The sequence below is a fragment of the Carcharodon carcharias genome, chromosome 8 (assembly GCF_017639515.1).
Source record: "Carcharodon carcharias isolate sCarCar2 chromosome 8, sCarCar2.pri, whole genome shotgun sequence".
NCBI classification, from domain to species: Eukaryota; Metazoa; Chordata; class Chondrichthyes; order Lamniformes; family Lamnidae; genus Carcharodon; species Carcharodon carcharias.
The window spans coordinates 29,529,788-29,555,004 of record NC_054474.1 but is presented as its reverse complement, the minus strand read 5'-3'; the positions used below and the strand labels follow the sequence as shown (position 1 = coordinate 29,555,004).

General features: G+C 41.6%; 1 protein-coding gene across 2 annotated transcripts in view; it reads left to right on the top strand.

The window, feature by feature from the left end:
• sgcd (sarcoglycan, delta (dystrophin-associated glycoprotein)) overlaps positions 1–25,217 on the top strand; it is a 222,435-nt gene that overhangs the window by 169,598 nt on the left and 27,620 nt on the right. For both annotated transcript variants that reach the window (XM_041194274.1, XM_041194275.1), the window contains exon 6: positions 2,500–2,572. In XM_041194274.1, the coding sequence (XP_041050208.1) occupies positions 2,500–2,572 (73 nt within the window). The remainder of the gene's footprint in view (positions 1–2,499; positions 2,573–25,217) is intronic.

Here is a 25,217-nt window from a genome sequence, read left to right as displayed (position 1 = left end):
TGAAGAAGAATAGCAGACTTCTCCTAGATATCCTGTCTTAATTTTTATCCCTCAATCAACATCAATAAGAAAAAGATTATCAAGTCATTATCACATTGCTGTTTATAGGACATTGCTGTGCAAAAATTGGCTGCTGCATTTCCTACGGTTACGATGGTGACTACACTTCAAAAGTACCTGATTGGCCATAAAGTGCTTTGGAGTATTCTGAGGTGATGAAAGGTGTGATATAAATGCAAGGCTTTCTTTTAACCAGATATTTATTTTGTTAATTTTTAAAAAATAGTTAAACAACACAGCATTACCTGTTCTGAAGCCCTGAAATAAATTTGATCTGTGTTCACTCTCCGATAAGCCTTCCATTAAAAAAGTGACCACGCTAAGTAAAGCACTTTGGGATGTTCTGTGGTCATGAAATTCACAGTCTCTCAAATTGTTCGAATGCAGTTTGCATTTACTTGGACAATGTCATGTAGACACAAATCGAAGCTAGGTTGCCTCACCAATGTCTTCAGTTATTAATAAGCCATTGTGCTTTATAAATCTTTAATTATTCCCTCTTGTCTAGTGAGGATGACACCCATCAGTTACAACAGGACATAGATAGGTCAGCAGAATTGGCAGGCAAGTGGCTGATTGAATCTAATATGAGAAGTATGAAATCACTTTGGCAGAAAGAACAGGGAATAGGGAGAGGCCATATAGACTTAATGGTAGAGTTCTAAAAAGTGTACAATGACAGAGGGAACTGGGAATTCATGTGTGTAAATCTTTCAAGGTGCAGAGCATATTGAGAGAGCAGTTAGAAAAGCATATAGGATCTTGGGCTTTATAAATACAGGTATTGACTACAAAAGCACGCAAGCTATGCTGAACCTTTGTAAAGCTCTGGTTTGACCACAAGTAGAGTATTACATCCAGTTCTAGTCACCACACTTTGGGAGGGATGCAAGGGTCCGTCAGAGGATGCAGAGGAGATTTACCAGAATAGTTGCAGGGTTGACAGATTTTAGCCAAAAGGTTACACTAAAGAATCTGGGGTTGTTCTCCTTGAAGCAAAGCAGGTTGAAGGGAAATTTTATAGATGCGTACAAGTTTAGATAAGGTAGGTAAAGAAAAGCTGTTCCCTTTAGCTGATGGTATAAGGACTAGGAGACACAGATTTAAGCTTTGGGTAAGAGATGCAGGGGGAATATGAGGAAGAACTTTTTTTACATAGCAAGTGGTAATAACCTGGGACTCATTGGCTATGAGGATGGTGGAAGCAGAGATGATGAATAATTTGAAAGGAAATTGAATGGGCGTTTGGGTGAAATAAAGTTATAGGGATAGAAGGATAGAGCAGTGAAATGGGACTGACTGGACTGCTCTGCAGAGAGCTAGAATGGACTCGATGAGCCAAATGCCCTCCTCCTGAGTCATAATGACTCTATAGCTCTGTTTCTAAAAGTCTGCAGTTTGAGAGGGGAGAGAGAGGTAAATGTTAGGCATCAACCAAACAACACAAAATGTTGAAGGGCTTCCCCAGTGGTTCTCTGAGTTTATCCAGCCTGTGCTCATTGAGTTAGCTGCTCCCTGCCAGGGTGGCGATAGTAAGGAAAGTAATGTTGCTGTATGTACCTCAGAGTTAAAAATGGGGAATCCTGTAGTTCTCAAGGTTCTCCTCTCTGACTGCTGCAGGTAACTGTGCATGTGGATTTCAGGTGAAGACAGGATTAGGCTTGTCTGTGGTGCCCTCTTGTGGTCAAAAAACCTGCTAACTGTTACTGTCGATTCTCAAACATATGTAATGGCTGCTAACCCAAGGTAAAATTGAGGAGCTAGTATATATGGAACAATAACGCAGAAAGGAGGCATGTTTTCAAAGTGGCAGATGGGATTACTGCTCATATGGAAACAGAAAATACTGGAAATATGGAACAGGTCATTCATCATCTGCAAAGAAACAGTCCTGGGAGTAGACTATTTCTCAAACTTCATTTTTATCTTTTTTTTTAATCACAAAAAAAATTCTCTTTCTTTCTTCTCAGCCAATTTCAAAATGTGACATTCCCCATTGCTTCTGAGATCCAAGTTGGATATGAATTTTTTAGCGGTCTTCTTGATAACGCTTACTGTGTTTCTAAAGGGAAAGAGCTGAGGTAGACATATCTCTGGAGCAGGAATCAAACCTCTGTGTCACCGTACCATGACAGTATGCTTTGGTGCTCCAACACAATGGGGTGAATTTTAACTCAGGGGTGGGAAAGCAGCCTGGTGAGCAGCCAGTGGGAAACCCATCTGATTTTAAGGGCGAGAGCTCATTGAATGCGTCAGGCTGATTTTCATTGGGTGGGTAGAGCAGAAATTCTCTATGATGTGTCAGCAACATACTTGTTTATCTTGTATTCTTATATTCAGTAGTATTGGAGCTCACTGAACTAATTCACTCAGGTACAGAATTGATGAAGTCTGAACTTTAATATTTCTTGACTAACATCAACTGGACTTTCCCTGCAGGTGCTGAAGGAGCTGTGTTTGAAAGGTCTCTAGAAACACCACATATCCGGGCCGAGCCTTTCAAAGAGCTGAGGTATGAAATATGATTTTCCAGTTCCTTTTTCTTATCTTTCTCCTTTTCCTATACCCTTCCCTTCTTTTATTTATTTTCTCTTCTTCCCTTTCTTTTTGCCCTCTCTTTACCTTTTCCATTTCTTCCTCTCCCCTGTTGTCCGTTAAAGCTTCATTTCCCCTTTCCTTTCACTGTTTCTCTTCCTTTTCCTCTTCACATTGGATGTGTTTGATATGAGCTCTATTTTCTGGAGTCAGTATACTAATGGTCAAAACTAAGATGATGTTGAATGGTAACTGAGGGGAAGTATAGCTCTATAATTGTTGTCACAATAAAAAGGACGACAGAAACCTTATGGTGCTTATACTGTGAAGGCACAATAACATGCCTGTGAATCACATCTGACATTATAAATCTATTAAAAGACAGGGAAATGCCTGAGACTTTCAGCAAGCCAGGCAGCATCTATGGAGAGAAAAGACTAGTTATCCTATCAGGTGCAGATCCGTCTAAAAACAGAAGACTCCACCCCCAAAATATTAGTTTATTTTTTCTGCCCATTGATGCTATCTGACAGCATTTTCTGATGTTATTTCAGATTTCCAGTATCTGTAGTTTTTGGAGTATTTTTATGTAACAGTTGACAGGAGCACAAAATAGGCAACAGTGGATCAACTGCTCCTTCTACAACCAGTCATTTCCTTCCCATTGAAGTCATGGGGCAGGGTGTAAAACCAGCTGCTGATTCATTATCACCCACTTTGCACTAATGCTAATGACCAATTCCGCACCCACTATTAATTTTTATGAATGCTAAAATTTAAAACGAGATGAAATTTCATTGCAAAATGTGCAATGCAGCAGTGCAAACTTGGGATTCTTCTTTAATAAATGACCAATTCCTGTGAATCTGTAAAAAGAAAAACCTTGCATTTCTTTTGGGAAGGGTCAGTGTTCAATATTTAGAAGGACTCAGTTACAGAAAGTGATCAATGAAACTAAATCACCACCATAAAAGTTCAATGCCAAAGCTTGTTTATTCTTAACAGCATTTTAGTGTAAGGAACTCACAAAGGCTCCTTACACAGTACCTTCCAAACCCACATCCACTACCATCTAGAAGGACAAGGACAGCAGACACATGGGAACACCACCACCTGGAAGTTCCCCTCCAAGCCACTCTCCATCCTGACTTGGAAATATATCGCTGTTCCTTCACTGTCACTGGATCAAAATCCTGGGATTCCCTCCCTCGCAGGTCTGCAGTGGTTCAAGAAGGCAGCTCACCACCACCTGCTCAAGGGCAATTAGGGATGGGCAATAAATGCTGGCCCAGCCAGCAACGCCCACATCCCATGAATGAATAAAATAAAGGAAAATATTTACTACAATACTTCCATTCAACTTTAAAAGTACTCTAAAAGCTAGATACATCGTATTTAAAACCTTGACTTTATCAGTAGAAAGAAGAACAGAGAAGTGATCCTATGGAATAGTTTTGATCCAGCAATTGAACTTGCACAAGAAATCATTTGACACATAAGAGACTTATCTTTTAACTGCTTGACACATGGCAGGCTTTCTCTTTAATCTCTTGGAATGCGGCACAATATCCTTTTAATCCTTTGGTGTGTAGCAGAATCATATTTTAGCTTTCACTTCCCACTGAAGATGTTTACCTACAAGCTGTCCTTCATACCTATAATAATGAGGTTTCAAATAAAATGAATTTAGCTTTTAGGATAATTTAAATGTGATCTTTTTAAGATGCAGCTGGAAGAATTGTAACTTAATATTTTCCTTATAATTATAAAATGTAGTTAACCCTTTATCGCTGCCTTCTGAGCTCTTTACATCACCGATCTAGATTTGTGTAACCCGCTCCCTTTTACCCTTCTATTGATGGCCTTACTTTCAGCCTTCTAAGCCCCATGCTCTGGAATTCTGCTGCTCTGTTTCCCCTCCTCTACACATTCCTTTCTTCCTTTAAGCTTATTTAAAACCCACATTTGGAGACCAGACTGATGGTCACCCCCGTCAAGCATCTCCTTCTTTAACCCGATATACATTTATGACAGATTACACCTTTATGAGATAGGTGGGACATTTTTCAAATGCAGGTTATCATCAAAATAGGTAAGCTTTCTGCGCTCTGCTCTGATTAATCTCATTGCTGTCAGTGACTAATTAAGCCCTAATTGTTATTAACAGACCCGAACCAAAGGAAGCCCAAAGGTTTTAATATTTACAGGAATCAGCCACTCGTTAAACAGTCAGACACATCTAGCTTTCGAATTTTCTATTCACTTCTAGACCTGACTTGAGCTCAGGTCAGGTTCGGTGATGTCAGGCACTTACTTAATTGGCTGATTGTTTGCGTCTTACTGAAGTTGACTCCCACTGCCCTATTATCCAGTTTGGATCCATAAACTGCTTTATTCTGCAGTAGGCAGCAATTTTTCTGAGCATGGGGTGTGATGGGGTGGGGATTAGTGGGGAGTGGGGGGGTGGGGGGGAGGTTGGTGTTGGTAGTGCGGGGAGGCAGGGGGGTTGATGTTGAACTGTCAATATTCGCCATAATCACCCATCCGAAACTACTTCAGGATATCGAGTAGGCGCAGATTAGTGTGGAAAGACTGAAGTTGGGGTCTGTCACTCAGGGTCCTGACACAAGCTATGCTGCAGACTCCCCCAATCCTGACCCCCCACCTGCCCCTAGAGATGTGAAAATATTAACTTTCCCATCCTCACATCCCTGTTAGAAATCCCATAAAATGTTACAACTTGTTCAATCAGGCGTAACTCAGTTTTTAACTGCGATGCGATTAAGAAACTTTGATGAACAGAACTGACACTGAAAAGATAATTATGTATTCGCAGAGTGCTGTTACATAATCAATTAATAGATTTTCAAAACTAAAATGTTATTACTTGTTTTTAAAGGTTTTTTTCAGAAATTTTTAGCTTCTAACTTCCCATCCCCCACCATGTGTAAGTCCCAATCTTTAAATGTGCTTAATGCAAAAGTTTATAAAAGCGATTTTATTTTGCTACCTTTTCTTACCTGATTTCTGTGTAAATCCTTTAATATAATTGGCTGCTTAAACAGCCTGGTGACATCACTGTGAACACCCAATAATCAGCTGAAGTGTCACTTCACAGAGGCGAAATTATCACCAGAGATCAACTGATCTCTCTGCGAGACTTACTTTGAGGTCAGTGGCGAGCGCTCTTGCTTTGCACCCGACTGCAAACCCTGGGTCACAGCCAATATTATTAGAGGCAATTGGTATAATCAATGTAAATGCTGCTCATCATTATTACAAAGGAACACATGGGAGTTAGCCGACTGGGTCATTTAACTAAAGTTAAAAGTGCAATCTCTCTCTGCACTCTCCTACCATCCAAGTTGATGGTTCAATCCCTTCACAGTCCTCTGCTTCTTGACATTTTGGCAGCTGTTCTGGTTTTTTTTTACCTGTCTCTCCCTCGCCTACAGCGATCATAAGAGTTTGTCAATGCCATAGTGATAGGTGCATCCTGAGAAATTAACTGTCTGGAATTTCTACAGGAGGTCTCCTGGTCTGCTGCCATTAACCAATTGATTGAAAATTGGCAAACATCTTGAGGAAAAGGTGTAATCAGCCATTTATTCTGTTAAAGTTACAGCTGATGATTGGAAGAGCCCCGACTGAAGCTCGACTCCGAAAGCTTTGAGACATGTTTTTCTAATAATACATTTTAAAATTACATATGTTCTCCACTTTTCCCTTGGAAATAACCACTGGGCCTGTGCCTACTTCAGGTAGATTCCTAGTACATAAGAACATCAGGATTAGGAGCAGGAGAAGACCATCTGGCTCCTCAAGCCTGCACTGCCATTCACTATGATCATAGCTGATCTTGGGCTTCAACTCCACTTTCCTGCCCGCTTCCCATATCCCTTGATTCCCTGAGAGACCAAAAATCTGTCTATTAACTGTCAGTGCTCACCATCACTACAACTGTGAAACAGACAGCACCTTCTAGCATCCATACATTTGCATTTAAACACAAAGATCCAAAAGTTGCCATCATTGGTTCCATACTCCTGCGCAGCAGCTGGGGGGAGGTGCAGATAGAGTGTGCAGGGGGTTGCTGGTGGTGAAGTGGAGGGCCTTGATGGTTACTCCAATAATGAAATCATCACAAATATCAACATAGTGGCATCGATGTGAGGTAATTGCCCACTTGTTATGAATTAAAATAACCAGAAAAGTTTACAGCCTATCTAAGGAGGGGCAAGGAGCCTTTTTGCATTTGTGGATATCTAATAAAGCCAGGATTCTACTCCTTTGACTAAGGTTTGGCTGCCTGCTGTGATATCTCATTGCGTGTCTCTGTGTCACGTTATATTTTATAATGGTCCTAGTACCGACTATGAATTCCAGGGACAGTGCAGTAGGAGTGGAAACCTGACACACCAGCCTGGATTTTTGCAACAACAGAGAGCTTCTCTGCTATTGCAGAAATGGTGGAAGTCCCACTCCCGAACATGGCATCTACCATTTTTGCGGGGGTGGGAGTGGTTCCGGGTCAGGATTTGTGATGTGAGTTTTGTGGAGGCAGCTGCCCACATAAGCCAGCAGCTGCCTCCACTCATGAAGTTTTGGTGACCCAAGTGCACGCACTTTAGATCTGGTAGGAGCAGGCCTGAACTTTGTGGAGTCCTTTGGAGAGGTGGAGTCACATTTTGAAGAGGTAGGAGACTCCTTTGGATATGATCCCAGGATACCACTGAGGGAGGTCAGATGCCCTTTGGTGAGGGCAGGTACCCCATGGGGATGTAAGGTGTCCCTTAAGATTTATAAAATTAGGCATAAATAGTACTTAAATGCACTAACAGTCAAGCTCATTGGAAATGTCAAAAGTGTCCAAATGAACTGCCAGAAGCAGCTGTCAATAGTGTCAAAATGAACTGTCATAGGCAACTGTCAAGCTGTCAAGGTATTTCAAACTCATGCCCTTTAAATCTTTGAAAGAAATGTCTGGAATATTTTAAAGAATCAGTGTTTGCTATTTCACTCCGTCTGTTAACATAAGCCTGAGGGCTACTGTTACTGGCTTAGTACTGCATAACTGATTTAACAACTTTCTATTATCACAGTAGAGTGCCTTGTGTTCCGTAGTTTGACTGATATCTCCAAATGGTTATAAGCTCTCTGACGTGGGACTATGAATTTCAATGTTTCTGTGAGGGACTAAGCACTTAAGTGAAATGTTTGTTTGTTTAAAGATGTAATTGAATTAATGTAAATGTATTGAATGGGTTTTTATGAATGACAGTATTTTTAAAAAAATAAAATTTGTGAAAGACATTTAGAACTTAATTTTACTTAATCTCAGCTTGTTTTTTTATTCATTCACGGAATGTGGGCTTTGCTGCTGGGCCAGCATTTATGCCCTGAGGTCTGCCCATGGTGGATGCTGGGTGAGTTGGCATGGTAGATTTAAGAGGAAAGCATGAGGGGTGGGGGTATGGGTTGGCATGAGTTGGCACTAAGTTAGCATAGGGGCTATAAAGGGCCGTAAGAGGTGAGTAGAGGGCATAAACTGGCATGGAAGAGGCATAGAGAGTATGTAGGTGTTGAGGGGGTTTGAGCGATGAGGACTGGAAAGCTGATTTTGTTTTATTGCTTTTTAAAAAAATCTTGGACACAGTGCTGGAGCACAGAGGCAAGCCTTCTGCTTATCAGGCCTCTGCACTCAATCGGTGAGTGGTCGGCCCAACTTCCAGGAAACCCTACCACCCCAGGATGAAAATCTGGAGCACTTTTTTCCTGAGTTGGGTATGTGGAGCTGGGTAATGTCCCAACTATATGCTCCTAACTTGGGAATGAAAATCCAGGCCACTAAGTTTCCTCTTTACAGCTCCTGGGAACAGTGGTGTTCCCCAGATGCAGTGAAAAGGAAAATATCCCTTACAGTGCCCTGAGAAAGAGATCAGCTCTCAAATACCTGCTGGCATCTTATTAGCTTCATAGGTTGACCATTCACAAACCACAGTTAACATTCTATTTCTGAGAACCGGAGTATATTCCGAGAACACAATTACAGATCCTTGCCTTATCTCAGGTCATTACTTTGCAATTCTTTTAATTTATGTGTGTCCTCCACATAGCCAGTGTTTCTCTCCTTCATGCGTTAAGTGTTGGAATGGTCATGCTGGTGTGGCATAAATCAAGGGACTCATTCTTGTAGTGTAGCTACATTTTTCATTGGTCTGTTGTCAAACAGATAAGCAGTCGTGTGTTTTTGTAAAGCTCTGCTACATTTTCATTACTCAGTAAGTGGTAGGACAGGTTGAAAGAGCAGTTAACAAAGCATGCAGTATCCAAGGTTTTATTAATAGGGACATAGGGTACAAGAGCAAGGAGGTTATGTTAAACTTATATAAAACACAGGTTCAGCCTCAACTGGAATATTGCAATCCAATTCGGGGCGCCACATTTTAGGGGAGATGTGAAGGTATTACCAAAGAGTGCAGAGAAGGTTCACAACAATGGTTCCAGGGATGAGAAATTTCAATGACGTAGATAGATTGGAGATGCTGGGACTGAATTTTTGCTCCCACGTCAGGAGCGCAGAGTCGAGAAAATTCTTGGCTCTGCAAACCTGACCTGGGAAAAAGTGCTTGAAACTTTGGAATTCTGTTCCATCGAGTTGGTGGGGGGGGGGGGTGGTGGGGGGGCTAGGGGGTCAGGGGAGCTTATTAGAATTATGATGGGTGACCCTGGAGATGGTGCAGAGGTTGCCGGGCCCGGAGACAGACTGGGCAGAATGTCTGTCATGGTGCACCGGCACTTTGTCGAAGATATGAAAAGAAATAATTCAGCGAAAAGTAGCCCTCTAACCTTCACCTCTCATATTCTCTTACCTCTTACACATTCCTCAAGCCCCATCCATGCCAGCACATGCAACCCCATGAACTCCACCGCCCACCACCCATGGTTCCTTCTCATATCCTCCATGCTAACAAGTGCCCCGTCACCCAAGCCCTATGGCCCTTTATAGCCCTTATACCAACTCAGTGATAACTCATGCCTACCCCTAATGGCCGTTAATAGCCCCATGCTATCTTGATGTCAGGTCCTGCCAACCCATGCCCTCAACCTGCCAGGGTTTGTCCTTGCACCTACTATGCCAACTCACCCAGTATCCATCATGGACAGACCTGAGGACACATGCTGAGGTTAAATAAAGTTCTTAAGTCTCTATTGATGAATTTGCTACTTCAAAGAAAACACTCAGTGATAAAAGCCCATTCACTACATTTAACTTCCTTTACAAATTAATCCCTTATAAAACAAGCATTGGAACTCATGGGCCCGCTTTAAAAAGTTTATCACCACTTGGAGCTGCTAATCAAATTGTACACTGACAGACATTCTGCTGTGATAATGAAAGATTGCGAAATCAGACATGCAGCACTAATCCTGCAATACTAACCATCAGGCTTATGTCAGCAAACAGAGTGAAATAGCAAGCACTGAATTATTTTAAAGCTGCAGACAGTTTTTACAAATATTTAATTGAAAGCAGTTTTAATTGCAATGATAGCTTGATAGCTCCCTTTGATAGTTCTATTGACAACTCCTTTTAACAACCTCCTTTGACAATTCCTTATGACAGCTCTCTTGATAATTCCTCCTGACAGCTCTTTTTGACAGCTCTCTTGACAGTTCCAATGAACTTGACAGTTCCATTAAGGTATGCACTTTTTACACACATTCATGTCCACTTTTATAAATTCCAAAGGGCACCTTACATCTCCCAAGGGATACCTACCTCTCCCAAAGGACACCTTGTTGCTTCCAAAAAGCATCTGATCCCAAAGATGTCCCGGGACCATATCGAAAAGGGTACCATACCTCTCCAAAGGTAAACCCTACCTCCTCAAAGAACTCCGTCAGCTTTAGAACTTATACCAGGTCTAAACTGCACAAATTGTGTTTTGGACATCCCACTAATGAAAATCAAATCAACCTGAGGCAACTGCACTTTAATATATGCAGCTGCATCCATGAACCATGGTCATGCAACTTAGAACTTGCCCCATTCCCCCCTCCAAAAATGGTAGGTGCTGTGTTCAAAAGCGGTTCTTCTGAATCCGAACCTCCACCACAATTTTCAGGCCAAAGACAAAATGTACATCAGTGAGCTCCGGAAATTTAACCTGGGGCCTCTCTGTCCCAAATAGATGTAAACTTTAAACTTTTGCCTTAACCTGAATTGCACAACTTCAGCTCTATTGAATTCATTTCCAATTCTGATTAAGATTGAGTCAGTTAATAACAACATTGCTTGGCATCAATGTTAATTGAATTTTCATGGTTTTTTCAGACAAGTTTTTTATTTAAAACAAACAGAAATTTATGTTATGAGTACCCAGGTTTGCAAAGGAAGTTTGATTGGTTATTTGGAATTCCCAAAATCAGCAAATTGAATTCACATCTACATGCAAAAAAAGAAAGGGCGTAACTTCAGCCATGCTATTGTCCTGAATTCTCCCAATTTGGGTCAAATAAAGTCCACATGTGACTGAGCGTAAAATTGTTTAGATTAAATCTATCTATTAAATCTCAGATAAGAGTTGCCTATCTCTCTTTTTATGACAAAACCTGATGTCTGATCTCTTCCTGAAGTTATCCATTGATGCTGGAGGATTCTGTCACATTTGCTTTCTTCTCCCCCTTTGTCTTGTCAGTAATCTTTCTCCCAATTTTCCTCTCATCCCTTTTTGCAATTTTACTGTCTGTCTTTTTCTTATTTTCCTTTTTCATGTTGACTTAATTAGCTCTGTCGTTTCACTTTCTCATTTTGTTTATGTATGACTATTTCTGATCAAGAGGGTTGCTCATCAAAAACTAATTAAGTTGCGATCTCATTAGTGAAAACAAACAGGTGTAGGAAATTGCAGGCACCCTGGAGTGTACCACACCAGCAACTGTAATTAGTCTTTATATTAAACAACTGGCTAACCTTGAGAGGAAAGCAGATGCTAATAAATGCCACAATTAGAAATAAAAATCTGAATTATGGATATTTCACAGCTGATAAGAGCAGCCCTGCAAGTGGAATGTAGGCTCAGTTCCGCACTTAATACTTAATGAGGCTAAGTTGCAATCCCTTAATGACAAGTTGCTGCAGTCTAGGAGATCAGAGAAACACATTTAACATTTTCAGGATACACTGTATTTTTAAATTGTAGAATGACAAGCAGTTCCACAAGACAGCTACAACTGTCGGATGGTAAAGTAAATAGAAATAAAGTAACAGTGGTAGACTTTTGCCTAGGCCCTTTTCTACGTTCAGACCTGGCACTGCACAATGATCATGTGCCTGAATCAAAAGGCCCAAGAATCAAAGAAATTGGTCCCTGGACTTCATCAGTAGACTTAGAGCGAGCTCCACAGGCAGCTTGTCCTAGCAAGGCTATCTACGTTGGACGTTTGTTGCCTATTCCTAGTTGCCTTTGAGAAGGTGATGATGAGCCGCTTTCTTGAACTGCTGCTGTCCATCTGGTGTAGCTACACTCACAGTATTGTTATGAAGGAAATTCCAGGATTTTGACTCAGCCACATTGAAGGAATGGCAATATAGTTCCAAGTCAGGATGGTGTGTGACTTGGAGGGAAACTTCCAGGTGGTGCTGTTCCCATGTATCTACTGCCCTTGTTCTTCTAGGTGGTAGAGCTCACAGGTTTGGAAAGTGCTGTTGAAGGAACATTGGTGTATCGCTGCAGGGCATAATTTATATAGTACACACCGCTGCCACCGTGCGACATTGATGGAGGGAGTGAATGTGTAAGTTGATTGATGGCATATCAGTCAAACCAGTTGCTTTGTCCTGTGAGGTGTCAAGCTTCTTGAGTGTTATTGGAGCCGGTCTCATCGAGGCAAGTGGAGAGTATCCCATCACACTCCTGACTTGAGCCTTGTAGAAGGTTTGAGAAGTTAGGAGACGAGTTACTCAGAATTCCCAGCCTCTGACCTGCTCTTGTAGCCACAGTATTTATATGGCAGGTCCAGTTTATGGTCAATGATACCCCCTAGGATGTTGATAGTGGGGGACTCAGCAGTGGTAATGGCATTGAATGTCAAGGGGAGATGATTAGACTCTCTACATATTCAGATGCCTAATCTTGAATGTTTGAAGAAAGGGCCTTACGAGTTTAGCATTGAACACAGAATGTCCCACTGCTAAATTGGTATGCATTATGCAAGTTTTATACCCAAGTCAATTTCTACCCCATAGAATGTCTGTAAAACCTTCAAGCAAATGTACAGTATCAACTTCAGCCAAACCTTCTTTAATAGGGCATTCATCATTAAAGAAAATGTTGGCTAAACTTTTTTCTTTGGTAAGGGGGCAGAGCAATTTATCATTTTGAAGAAATGTCACTTAATAAAAGTTTGACAAGCAGTTTTTCAAAAAGACTGTCATCTGAATGGGGGTCTTGTATTGTGCCTTTCTTTTCAAATAGGGATCCTGCTGAGCATATTCAGAGGTAAGGGTAAAATTTCATGGTGATCCTCTGTAAAGAAGAAGACCCTGTTACCTGATCTGACCCCTCCTGGAGATGACTACATGTTCGCTCCAGCCTTTAGAGGATTATTGCACAGCGGCAGTGAATTCAGTGGAGGGCAGAAAGATGGTGAAGCCAAGTGTATTTCCTTTAAATTACTGTAACTAATTACTGTAACTGGCAGTATAGAAACCTGACCCACAAAGTGCAGGCTTAGTAGGGTTAGTATAGCAGCAAGGAGTGCCTTCAAAATCTAAAACAATAGGTGGGAGGGGGCCTTTTTTTAGAAGAACCTACAATGAGGAAAATTATGTTAAAAGATGCCTTCTACAGAATGTTCTTATATTTTACATAATTCCAAATTAAGGATGTTGGATTTTTTTCTTTAAATTCCGCAGTTGCTGTCTGATTTTGCAATGAGGCTTCCTCACCTGATTTAAGATTTCAGGAGTGGAAGCCCATGTTATGAAGTGATAACTGTCGAGAGGAAATCTGGTCAAATTTGCAACATATGCAGGGATCACATTCAGCGAAAACCTTTTGGACTTCTTTGAAAAACCATGGCAACTGTTTTATTTAACTGTTCTGGTTAACTAATCCATCCTTCAAGGAGGATGGTGGAAGGAAAGAATGACAAAGCGGAACAGAGAGGAGAAATAATGACAGAGAGAATGTGAAAACCAGCAAGAAAGAGCAGTTAAGTGAAACAAAAATTGCGCAGAAACAGAGGGTAACAAAGGGGACAGGAGCCAATGACAGAAACTATTTATATGCAACACAAGGAAAACATAAGAGGAGAAAAGGTAACTGGTATATAGGGCAGCATCTGATCATGAAATTAGAGCAGTGCTAGATTGTGGGGAATGTTTGCTCATGGGAAGTGGTTCAAATGTTTTTGCATTATTTAATATCCAAATGACATATTTGCCCTTTAAGCACACTGTGTCTTTAGCAAATCACTGAACAAATGTTTTGTGGCAAATACTAAAATTAAATTGGGTTTCTTTTATTGCTGCTTATGAATAATTAAATGTGAACGTTATTCAGTAGCACTTGATCAGTACAGTATTCACTGTTCTGCATAATTGTACAATAAAAAGGGAAATTTTTGATTCATATTTTTCCTGATTTAATATTTCCTTAAGGCCTGCAAAGGTCATTCTTTCAGTGGAAGGTCAGTTCCGAAAAATTGTTTCTCTTTCTTATATCTCTGTTGTTGCCCTCCTATGAGGATGGGAGATACTGTTAGTGAAGGGTGCACCTTTCTGCCCCTCCTCAACCAGATTTCACCCTACAAGGGGTGATGTAGCGCTTTGTGCCCATGACTATGAATTCAGTGGGCCCTGTGGTGGTAATTGGTAACTCCATGGTCTCTTATCACAAGCCTTATTTTTCCCCTTTACCTTTTTTGTCATGGTGTAGTTGTAATTCTGAATGCATAAATCATAAATTCTAATACATTTTGTTTGGTTAAATGCCAGTGGCAGTGGGATGAGGCTCTTGAGTAGCCACTTGAGGGCCTCAAATGGCTCCTGGACAGGAAGGCTGACCTCAACCTTTCCAGGCCCATTCTAATCAGGGGAGTCACAAAGATGACATGCTCTCCACCCCATACCTCCCCACTTGATTAAACAGCACCCCCCCACCCCCACCTCCTAGCCCACCTCCAGGGGGAAATTAAACGCTGTCCATTGTTACAAGGTGACCAAGATTCAGAAATAAGTATATCAGGATATACAATCTTTCAAAAAGACCAGCAGAATGGAAAAGGAGGAACGGAAGTGTTTTTGATAATGAAGAATAACATATGGACAGTAGTAAGAAAGGACCTTGGCTCAGAAGATCAGGAAGTGAAATCAGTATGGGTGGAAATAAAGAATAACAGGGGTCAGATATTGCTGGTAGATGTAGTTTATGGGCCCCCTAATAGAAATTATACCATTGGGCAGAGCATTAAGCAAGAAATCATTGAAGCTTGTAACAAAGGTAATCAAATAAATGTGGGGTACTTTAATCTTCATATAGACTGAACAAATCAAATTAGCATAGGTGGTCTGGAAGATGAACTGGTCAGATTTTTTTCATGATAGTTTCCTGGAGCAATACATTGTGGAACCAACTAGGGATAACTATATTGTGCAATGAGACTGGGTTAATTAGAAATCTCTTTGTAAAAGATTGTCTGGGAAAATGTGATCACAATACAATTGAATTCCATATTAAATTTCTCCATTCTAAAACAAGAATGTTAAACTGAAACAATGCCAATTACATAGGTATAAGGAAAGAGCTGACTTTTCTGAGAGTGATCGTTTTGGGAATTTTTTCCATTGTTGCCTGTTTTTAATAAAACAGTAGACCCATGTAGAGCATGTAATTTGCCAACCTTCAAATGGGTGATGGTGTTAATAGTTGCAAAAAAGCAGTATTTATTTTGTATTCAGATTGTCACTGTAGTATTATCCTGTGACTGGTGTCCTAAGGTTGCCATCTTGTGATTAGTGTCCTGCAATTTGCCAAAGAATTACATAATTCTCTTGCACTTGGGTTCAGAAAGAAAGACCTTCTTCAGTTTTTCCTACTGTCAGTTTTGAGGAATCTGGAGTAAATAGAATATCAAGTTCTTGTAAACTTAGCATAATAAATAAAACAAATGAACCTACTGGCAACTTAAACTTATCATGGGGGGATAGACAAACTCATGCAGTACATTGAAACACTCAGCTGGTTGGCACAACAAAATGCACGGCTGATCAGGAAATTTGGAGGCTTGAACAAGCAGTAGCAAACATTTGCATATGATAACATCCAATCATAGATTTTAGTGCAATAAAACATTTCACACTGGACTTGGCTACTTGTTGAGCAGTTCCAGAATCACAGGATTGTTATGGTGCAGGAGGAGGCCATTCAGCCCATCGCATCTGCACCGGCTCTCTGAAAGAGCATTATGATTCAGTGCCATTCTCCTGCCTTTTCCCTGTAACCCTGAAGATTGTTTCTATTTAAATAATCATTCAAAGCCCTCTTGAATGCCTTAATTGAACCTGCCTCCACCACACTTCCAGGCATTGCATTCCAGACCCCAACCACTCGAAGTGTGAAAAAGTTTATTTTTGCACATCACATTTGCTTCTTTTGCAAATCACTTTAAATCTGTGCCCTCTCATTCTTGATCACTTTATGAGTGGGAACAGTTTCTCCCTATCTACTCTGTCCAGCCCTCATGATTTTGAACACCTTTATCAAATCTCCTCTTAGCCTTCTCCTATGCAAGGAGAACAGTCCCAACTTCTCCAATTTATTTTCAAAACTGAAGTTTCTCATCCCTAGAACCATTTTCGTAAACCTCTTCAGCACTCTCTCCAATGCATTCACATCCTTCCTAAAGTGTGGCACCCAGAACTGTACACAATACTCCAGCTGAGGTTTAACTAGTGTCCTGTACAAGTTCAGCACAGGATACTATATGCTTTATTAACTGCTCTCTCCACCTGTCTTGTAACCTTTAATGACTTATGCACACATACACCCAGGTCCTTCTGCTCTTGCACACCCTTTAGAGTTGTACCCCTTCTTTCATATTGTCTCTCCATGTTCTTCCTACCAAAATGAATCACACTTCTCTGCACTAAACTTCATCTGCCACCTATCTGCCCACCCCACTGACTTGTCTATGTCCTTTTGAAGTTGTACACTGTCCTCCTCACAGTTTACCAGTTAGTCTCTTATTACCTGCCAAGTGAAGGCTCAAACATATATTTGTCATTTACCTATTGACTATCTTCCAATTGGTTGAGGTAAACAGTATCTTGTAAGGGCAAAGTTGGCACCTGGGTGATAGGAGGGATGTTCTACTTGGGCACCAATAAGTGCAATATTGATTGTGTGCTCCGTGCAGCAATGTGGGGGTCATGACAATTTTCAGGTTTAGGCTCTTTTTTTGGTGGCAAGCTGCGGATACCAAATTGTCACACTGCTGCAGCTAGCTGGTTTTCTGTGCAGGCAAACCCGCTGGCCCTGGCAGCCAGCCAGCTGTAAGGCAAAGGTCAGTTGAGGAGGGAGAGGAAACGTTTACCAAGGGATGGGAAACATCAGCAGGCCGGAGGATTTTTGTAGGGCCTGGGCAAGCACAAAAATATTTTTGGAAAGATCTCTATAGGTCCCACTAAGGCCCCTCAATGCCTGGAGAAAGTGGGACTCATGTGCAGAGCACATTCCAACCCTTTCACTAAAACAGGCAGGAGGGTCTTCAATTCTGTAAATCAGTCTCCGAAGCCAGTTCTCAGACCAATTACAATTTCACTGTGCAAGTGGGCAGAGCATGTTCACCTCAGCTGCAATGAGCAGTGAGCAATCTAACCAGTGGCTGATGGAGAAAAGGAAAAATTTTGGGATTTTGTGTTGTTAAAATTTTAATGAGGCCAGGGGGAAATTGCCTTACCTGCTGATGTGCAGAATCCAGTCTCTTTTCTGCTGCCCAAAGCTGGCATGCTGTAGTTGAGCACCCATTTGTCATCAGCAGCTTACTGGAAAAATTCGGATCAGTGGAGAAAGAATCTAGAAATGGTTTTGGGTCTTAAATGGGCTTTATTGTTACAACCGGGTGAGGAGGGACTTCCCTTTATTCAGCCTTTTCGGTTGGTTACAACAAAGGTTTTAAAATTTATTTTCCAATCCAAACGTGTTTATTTTTTTAATAAGGAGCCAATCAATCCAGGTTTAGCTGAGTCAAAGAAAGAACAAGTTTATTAGCTACTAAACCTGAGAAAAAATAATAAAGGACACAATAACACACACACACACACATACACACACACACACACACACACACACACACAGATATCAGGAGTAAGAAAAGTCAGAGTCCAAATAAAAGTTAAAATATATGATTAAATCCTTTGTTTGCCCTTGAGACGTAGATTGTTGGACATTCTGGTTGTTTGAATTAGCTTGTTCCCTTTAAAAAATCCTGGAGTTGAATTAAAGTCTAGATAGCTGCTCTTTGCTAGAGACAATTTCTTTCCTTTTAACTCTGTGATCCGTCTCCCAGAAATTTATGGGTTTCTCCTGATGTTCTTTCCAATAGACAGTTACTATCTCTTTGGTTGGATTTTTATACTGTAGAGATAGGGCTTTTCTTATGAGAGAGAGAGAGAGAGATTCCTTACTGCTCTCTTCAGCATTTTTTTTCAGATGACTTCTGTTGGTAAAACCAGCTTTCAAAAGCCTCCTGTTTGTATATTTCCAAAAAGGAATTTGATTAACATGTCTTGCAGCCATTGTTGGAGGATAAGCAATTGCATTTTGATCTTCCATCTCAGAAACTTTTGACACATTTCAAGATAGTAAAAACCATGGGGTTATTTCATCCTCCACAAGGGAGTTTGAGTGCCTGTTGGGTGTATCTGTCTGGTTAGCAGTTCCCATTGTCTTTACTGTTGATTAAAATTCAGCACTTTGCATTTTCCTTCCTTAGTTAGAGTGTTGGGTTTGATATCTATAGGTTTCCTTTGAACTGTCTCCATTTTTACACTTCCTTTTGGAGGGTTCTTCTTTGCTTTTCTCGCCTTCATCTTGGAAAGTGGTCTCACATTTTAAAGCAGTTTGCTGTCTCATTTTTTAAAGTACCAAGTTTCCAGCTGGTTGAAAGTTTAAAAAAAATCATCCTTCAAAATAAAGAGCCATTTTTGTGACACTACCTGTTTCATGCCCTTTTTGGGCCAAGCTATAATTTTCCCCAGTGGTGGGTTTTCATGTATGTTAGGCACCCTAAATCCGTCTCTTTCATCCCATACATCTCATGCCGTCTGCTGTATGTGCTCTTGACTGTGTTCGCCATCTTGATAGATTAGTATAGCTCAGTCAAAAAGTCTTGACAGAGCTCCTGGGAATTCCGGATACTATATGTGCAAAAAATGCAAAGTGGAATTTCAGAAGTCCTCTCCTAATTTTATCAGTGTTAGCAACATAGGAGAGGAATATGATTTGCTTCTTTGCTTAGGAAATTAGGTACATGTCTGCCTATTCATTTGGACTAATTCCTTCCACTCGTGGGGATTTTGTTCCTGTTTGTTGCGTGTAGCTACATAACAAGGTGTAAATATTAATCAAATACTGATTATTCAAGATTTACAACCACAACTGCATTTTCCCACACTGGTCTTAGAGGATTTTCTTGGAAGATCAGCAATTTAATCCTAATCTAAATACATTGTTATTATTCTATTTGTTTTCTCTCAAAGTAATTGAGAATTATCCAAATATCTTAGAATTCACATTCCTCATCTGCTTACATTTAATCAGCAAATAATATTTTCTTAGAAATTAAATGTGTAGTGATTATAACAATGATTTTTAAAACTATAATAATTGATGATTATTATGAACTGAATTCATGAAAGGTAGTCCTTAGTAGCTGATTTTTAGCATGTGTCAATTGTGTTGGATTCCAGCCAGCCACAAAGTCATTGGGTGCGAACCATAGCGTACATACTGTGTAATAAATGGCACTCTTTAGTTCTGTCTCACAGCTTTTTGTTTCAATGCTCAGATGGCACAATTTAGAACAGCCAAATGCTCGGGGAGGCAATGAATTTCAATCTTTCTTCCCTCCCCAACTGAGCTGTAAAATTTGCTTCGTTTGTTTTGATGTAGCAATTGGCAAGCACTCAATCACACTAAACTATACCTTTTCCATTATATTATTGCACCCGGAGCTATTTTCACTGAAATAAATGCTCTAGATTCCACATGAGTTATATAGTGGCTGGCAGACCCTTCATGTCTCACACAGCTCAGGTGAAAGCCAAATCATCTTCTGTGATGTACTCTGCACAGGTGAAATTAAAGTCTATGAATGCCTCAATGCACAGGATCTGCTCCAATGTTATCAGTCTGAAACACCATTTCTTTTAAGAATAGCAAAATTAGGGCAGAGCAGCTGGAAGTACTGGGTCATTGTACTGTTTCAATTATGGTCATATCATTCACCCCAATGAAATGTATAAGGTTTGAGAAGGAACCAGGTTAGCAGAATCGCCTTTGACAATGGTGTGCATCCAGCCATGAAGAGTATGTGTGACAGCTCTCAATTTAAATTGTGTTTCTATTTTCCTTCGTCTGTAATGTGCCAACCTCATCAGTCTGCAGTTAATACTGTGAAACACAACATAAGCGTATCACATAGAAGATATTTTATCGATCAGCAGAAATAGCCCTGTGAAGCCTTGAGAAAGCAGTCTGTTCTGAGAGACATCAGAGGCAAGATTTTTGGGTCAGCAGGCAGCTGCGATCGGCGAGCCTGGGAGCGGCTGAAGAATGGACCACCACCCGCAATCGACCCTCGACCGTGATTTCACGCTGGCTGGCCAATTAACCGGTCAGCCGGCGTGAAATGTGCGGTGAAAGGCTCAGTGCTGCCTGAGTGGGGGTGGGAGGAGGGCGAGGGCTGAAGTCAGCATAGGCGCGGTGGTGCGCGGAATGAAAGCTCCCTGAATGCAGAGAGCTGTCTCAGGGAGCTGAAGGATTTAAATTCAATAAAAACAGATTTTAAAATCCAGAAAAAATGCCCACGCACCTGTATGAGTCACCTAAACATTTAGATACTGAAATTTGCGTCCAGACATTTTTATCTTTTTTAAAATTAATCTCGGAAGCCTCATCCCACCCTTGGATGAGGTTTCCTGAAAAATGCAAGGACCGCCTGGCCGATACGCCCACCCGCCATTGGACGGGCAGCAAAACCCCCCAGTCAATTGTGCCATTAAAGGGCTTAGTCGGTGTCTTAATTTTCGGCAGGCCCACTGCCGACTCTTGCACGCGCCCGCCCACCGAAATATCGCGATGATGTCGGGGCGCTCACCCGACCTCATTGCGCGCTATTTTACACTGGAGCGTGTCGGGCATGCGCAGGCCTGCACTCCGAGCGAAAAATTCTGGCCCAGGGATGGTAATCCATTTCAGATAGTAACATTAAGTTGCATCCACTCATATGTTATAGACCCCACTTGATATTCAGTTCTGATGCACGAGAGACTTGAATTTCTCTTCACCTCAGATGCGTTAGAATTGAAGCCCCCACCACCATACAATACAAATGGAACCTGTAACATTTACTTTTGAAAAAATGGCTATGGGTGCAGCAATATATTGAGGGATTCAATTTAATATGATTGAGCGCTCATGAATTTCTGCTTTTGTAAAGCGCAGCAATGCTACAGCCCAGTCTTCTAATTAATTATTGAATTATTTATGCCTCCTCCTTACAGATTATTTAACGCTTGAGCATGCAAGTTATTGTTGCAAATTCAGAATTTTTCATAATAAACCTTGAGCTGGGACAAGGCATGTGGTAGTGGTAGTGACACTTCTTAAGACATCTTGGTGTTTTGAATGAAAAGCAGCTATTGTGTGGGAAGTCAACTCTGATTCCTTTCAAAAGAAGAAGAAGCCATCAGGAGGAGTGTGCAATAGTTCATAACCGGAGAGGTTTTAAAGCAAATAAATTATCCAATTCATATTGAACACAAGTCAGACCGATTGTAACATATACACACTGTAACAGATGACAATACGTGAGCACACAGCAACCTTTAGTGTTCTGTGATTGACAGGTGAGCCCAGCAGTGTCACTTAGCTAGTAGTTTTTCTATCCTGTGATAAAAATGGAGCAATTTGATCTGTGTTCAGCTCCCACTGGCTGGTTAGTGTTGCTGTGCAATTGATCAGCAGGTCAACCTCTGCTGTGCTATGACCAATATATAGGCTGGATTCTGTCCTTTTCTTGCTGAATAACACAATTTTCTGCTGCTCAATGGTTTTCTAGGGGGTAGTTGCTCCCATATAATTGACAACCAGGTGATTTATATAGTTTCTTCGATGGCTTAGCAAATTTGCCTAATTATTCTCTAAGCCATTTTGATCCATATTTATTCTCCAATAGATGCTAAGTAGTTGCTCTCAACTATGGTGGGAGTAAGAAGGTTACAGTTGACCTCACTTTAGGAAACAGGAAATTAACCAGGATTTCAGCTTTAATGATTATTAGGCAGCTCATTGGAATGATGATAATTGAGGAGGATAATTAAGGATTGGCACTAAAATCAGCAAAGAGCCAATGTTTTCAAGAAGGGTTAAAACATAAACATAAGAACATAAGAAATAGGAGCCGGGAGTAGACCATTCAGGCTTCAAGCCTGCTCCTTCATTTAATGTGAACATGGCTGATCTTCTACCTCTTCCACTTTCTCACCTCCTCCCTATACACCTTGATTCCCTTAGTATTCAACAACCTATCGAACTCTGTTTTCAAAATACTCAGTGACTGAATACCCACAGCTCCCTGAGGCAGATAATTCCAAAGATTCACAATCCTTTAAATGCAGAAATTTCTCCTAATCTCAGTCCTAAGTGGCTACCTCCATATTCTGAGGTGTAACCTCCAATTCTAGACTGCATAACCAGGGGAATTATTTTCTGAGTATCTATACTGTCAAGACCATGAACAATGCTATATGTTTCAATGAGTTTACCTCTCATACCACTAAACTGTAGGGAAATAGGTCCAGTCTACTTAATCTCGCCTCATAGGAAATCCACTCATCTGGAGAGGCAATCTGGTGAAACTTCATTGCACTCCATCTAAGGTAAATATAGTCTTCCTTAGGTAAGAAGACCAAAACTGTACACAGTACCCAGGTGTGATGTCACCAAGGCACTAAATAATTACAGTGGGACTTCTTTACAGAGGTCTTGTGGTGCAGTGTTAATGGCCTTACCTCTGGCCAGAGGCTCCGGGTTCAAATCCAACTTCAGGACTTGATGGCACCATGGAAGGTATATATGTAATATGGCCAAACAGGTTGGTTATCAGCCTGTAAATCCTTCCAATACGGCTGATGGCAGGCAGTAAAGAGTGGGACGGTTTCCTGGTTGACCATAATGCAGAAGGCAACAGCAAAACACTGCAGTACTTTGCCAAACATAATCATGAACCAATCCAATCTTAAGGCATGGACCTGAAGGAGGAGGAGCAAGACTTCTTTACCTCTGGTGCTCTAATCCCTTTGTAATAAAGGCAAAGATATCATTAGCTTTCCTAATTGTTTGCTTTACCCGCATGTTAACTTTCTGTGATTCGTGTACAACAGGGTTGTACCAACATACAACCCATGGGCCACAATCTACCCTGGCAAATCTTTCTATCTGGCCTGCAGACTCACTGTTCAAAGTAAAAGATCTGCAAAGAGCTGTTTCTCCAATCACAGACTGTTTCTCTCCCACATTTGCTGCTGATAGGCTCAGATGATTGGAGGAGCAGTGAGCAGTGCGAAAGTGAGTGGCCATGGTGCATTCTTTCTCCAATTTTGGTCGGCCTCTCTCTCTCTCTCTCTCTCTCTCCCTCTCTCTCACACCCTCCCACAGATGGCAGAGAGGGCTGGGGAAGCTACAAGGAACAGCAGTCACAGTAATAGCGCCTGTCCGACACTCCCGCCCAGGGCAGTTGGAGTCTCTGAAAGGACGGAGTGAGGAAGCATGTCTTGGCACCTTCACAGCCATCCCGAATTCCTCCTCAGACGTTAAATGCCCAACCTCCCGAGTCAGGGTGGGGATTTTGTGTGTGTCTGTGTGAGAACCCTAAGACTGGAACACACACACACCCTTCCCCTCCTCCTTTTTCTATCCTCAAAGCAGGCCAGAAAAGGAGGAAAACTCAGGCTGAAAGACAACCCACTTCTGACCCCCACTTAGGTATGAATTCCGCTGAGGCCAGCTCGGAGTGTGTGCCTACAGAGGCGAACGCAAGGCCAGTGTTAGTTAAACCCACTTCCATAAATTGGCCCTGGACCCCACTCCCTTCCCTGGTGATCAGGTCTTGGGGCCCAGTCTGCCTCTCTCTAATTCTGTTTTTTTAAGCGAGAAAGCAAAAAAGGTTTTATTGGTTAGCTCTGCTGCTTGGCACTTTTTAATGGTCATTCTTATTAATGACTTTTCTAAATTATCAGTTTATTACTTTGGCATTGATTTTTTAAAAAAATAATGTTTAATGTTGTGCAAAACTTTTTTTTCAAAATTTGCTTGAGTGAGAAATAAATTGAAATGTGGCCTCTCAGGTAAAGAGGTTGAACAGTCCTGACATACAAGGATGTCCATGTCCTTCTGAATACCAATATCTCTGATTCTCTCACTATTGAAAAAAATATCCTATTTTTCTTACAAACGTGGGTAACTTCACACTTGTCCACATTATATTCCACCTGCACCTTCTTGCCCACTCACTTAACTTGTTTGTAATTCCTGTTCAGCCTCTTTGCATCCTCCTCATTGCAAAATTTCCCTCCTGACTTTGTCTCACTGGCAACACTTGGTACATGCAGCAGAAGTTTACATTCCCTGCTAGTGGATTTGTAGGCGGGTGTGACTGTAAAATTCTTCAGATGGCCTCCCCACCAGACTCTCCCGCCCTGACCTCTCCGCAATTTGACACTTGGACGGACAATGCCTAGGGTGCTTCACCTACCCTTACCCCAATTGAGGCCCTTAAGTGGTCAATTATTACCCATTTAAGGGCCGTTTCCCACCCAGCCTCAATTTTCAGGCTGGTGGGAGGTGTTCAGTGGCAGGGGAAATGCCCGAAAACGGATCATGTTCAGGCCTCAGGCGGGAAGGTGAGGAGGGTGTGGGGGCACCCCTATCAGCATCCTCCTTTTAACATCTGGCGTGGCGCCTGCTTCCCCCTCCTCCTCCGCCTCCTCACCACCCCCCCCACCTACCTCACCCCTCCCCAATCACCAAGAAGCTCCAGCCCCTACAGGTCCTCCTTCCCCCTGGCCTCTCCACTAACACCTCCACCCCCCTCTCTCCTCCCATTCCACTCCGCTAAGACCACCTCACTTACCTGGTCCTGGACTCCCGAAACTAGGCTCCAGGGACTGCTTGCAGTCTCAATCCTGTCCACTGCAGATTCTGGTACTGCAGGGACTAGAGAGCTGCAGGCCGATCAGGGTTTGTTTTTATTCATTCATGGGATATGGGCTTCACTGGCTGGACCAGCATTTATTGCCCATCCCTAGTTGCCATTGAGAAGGTGGTGGTGAG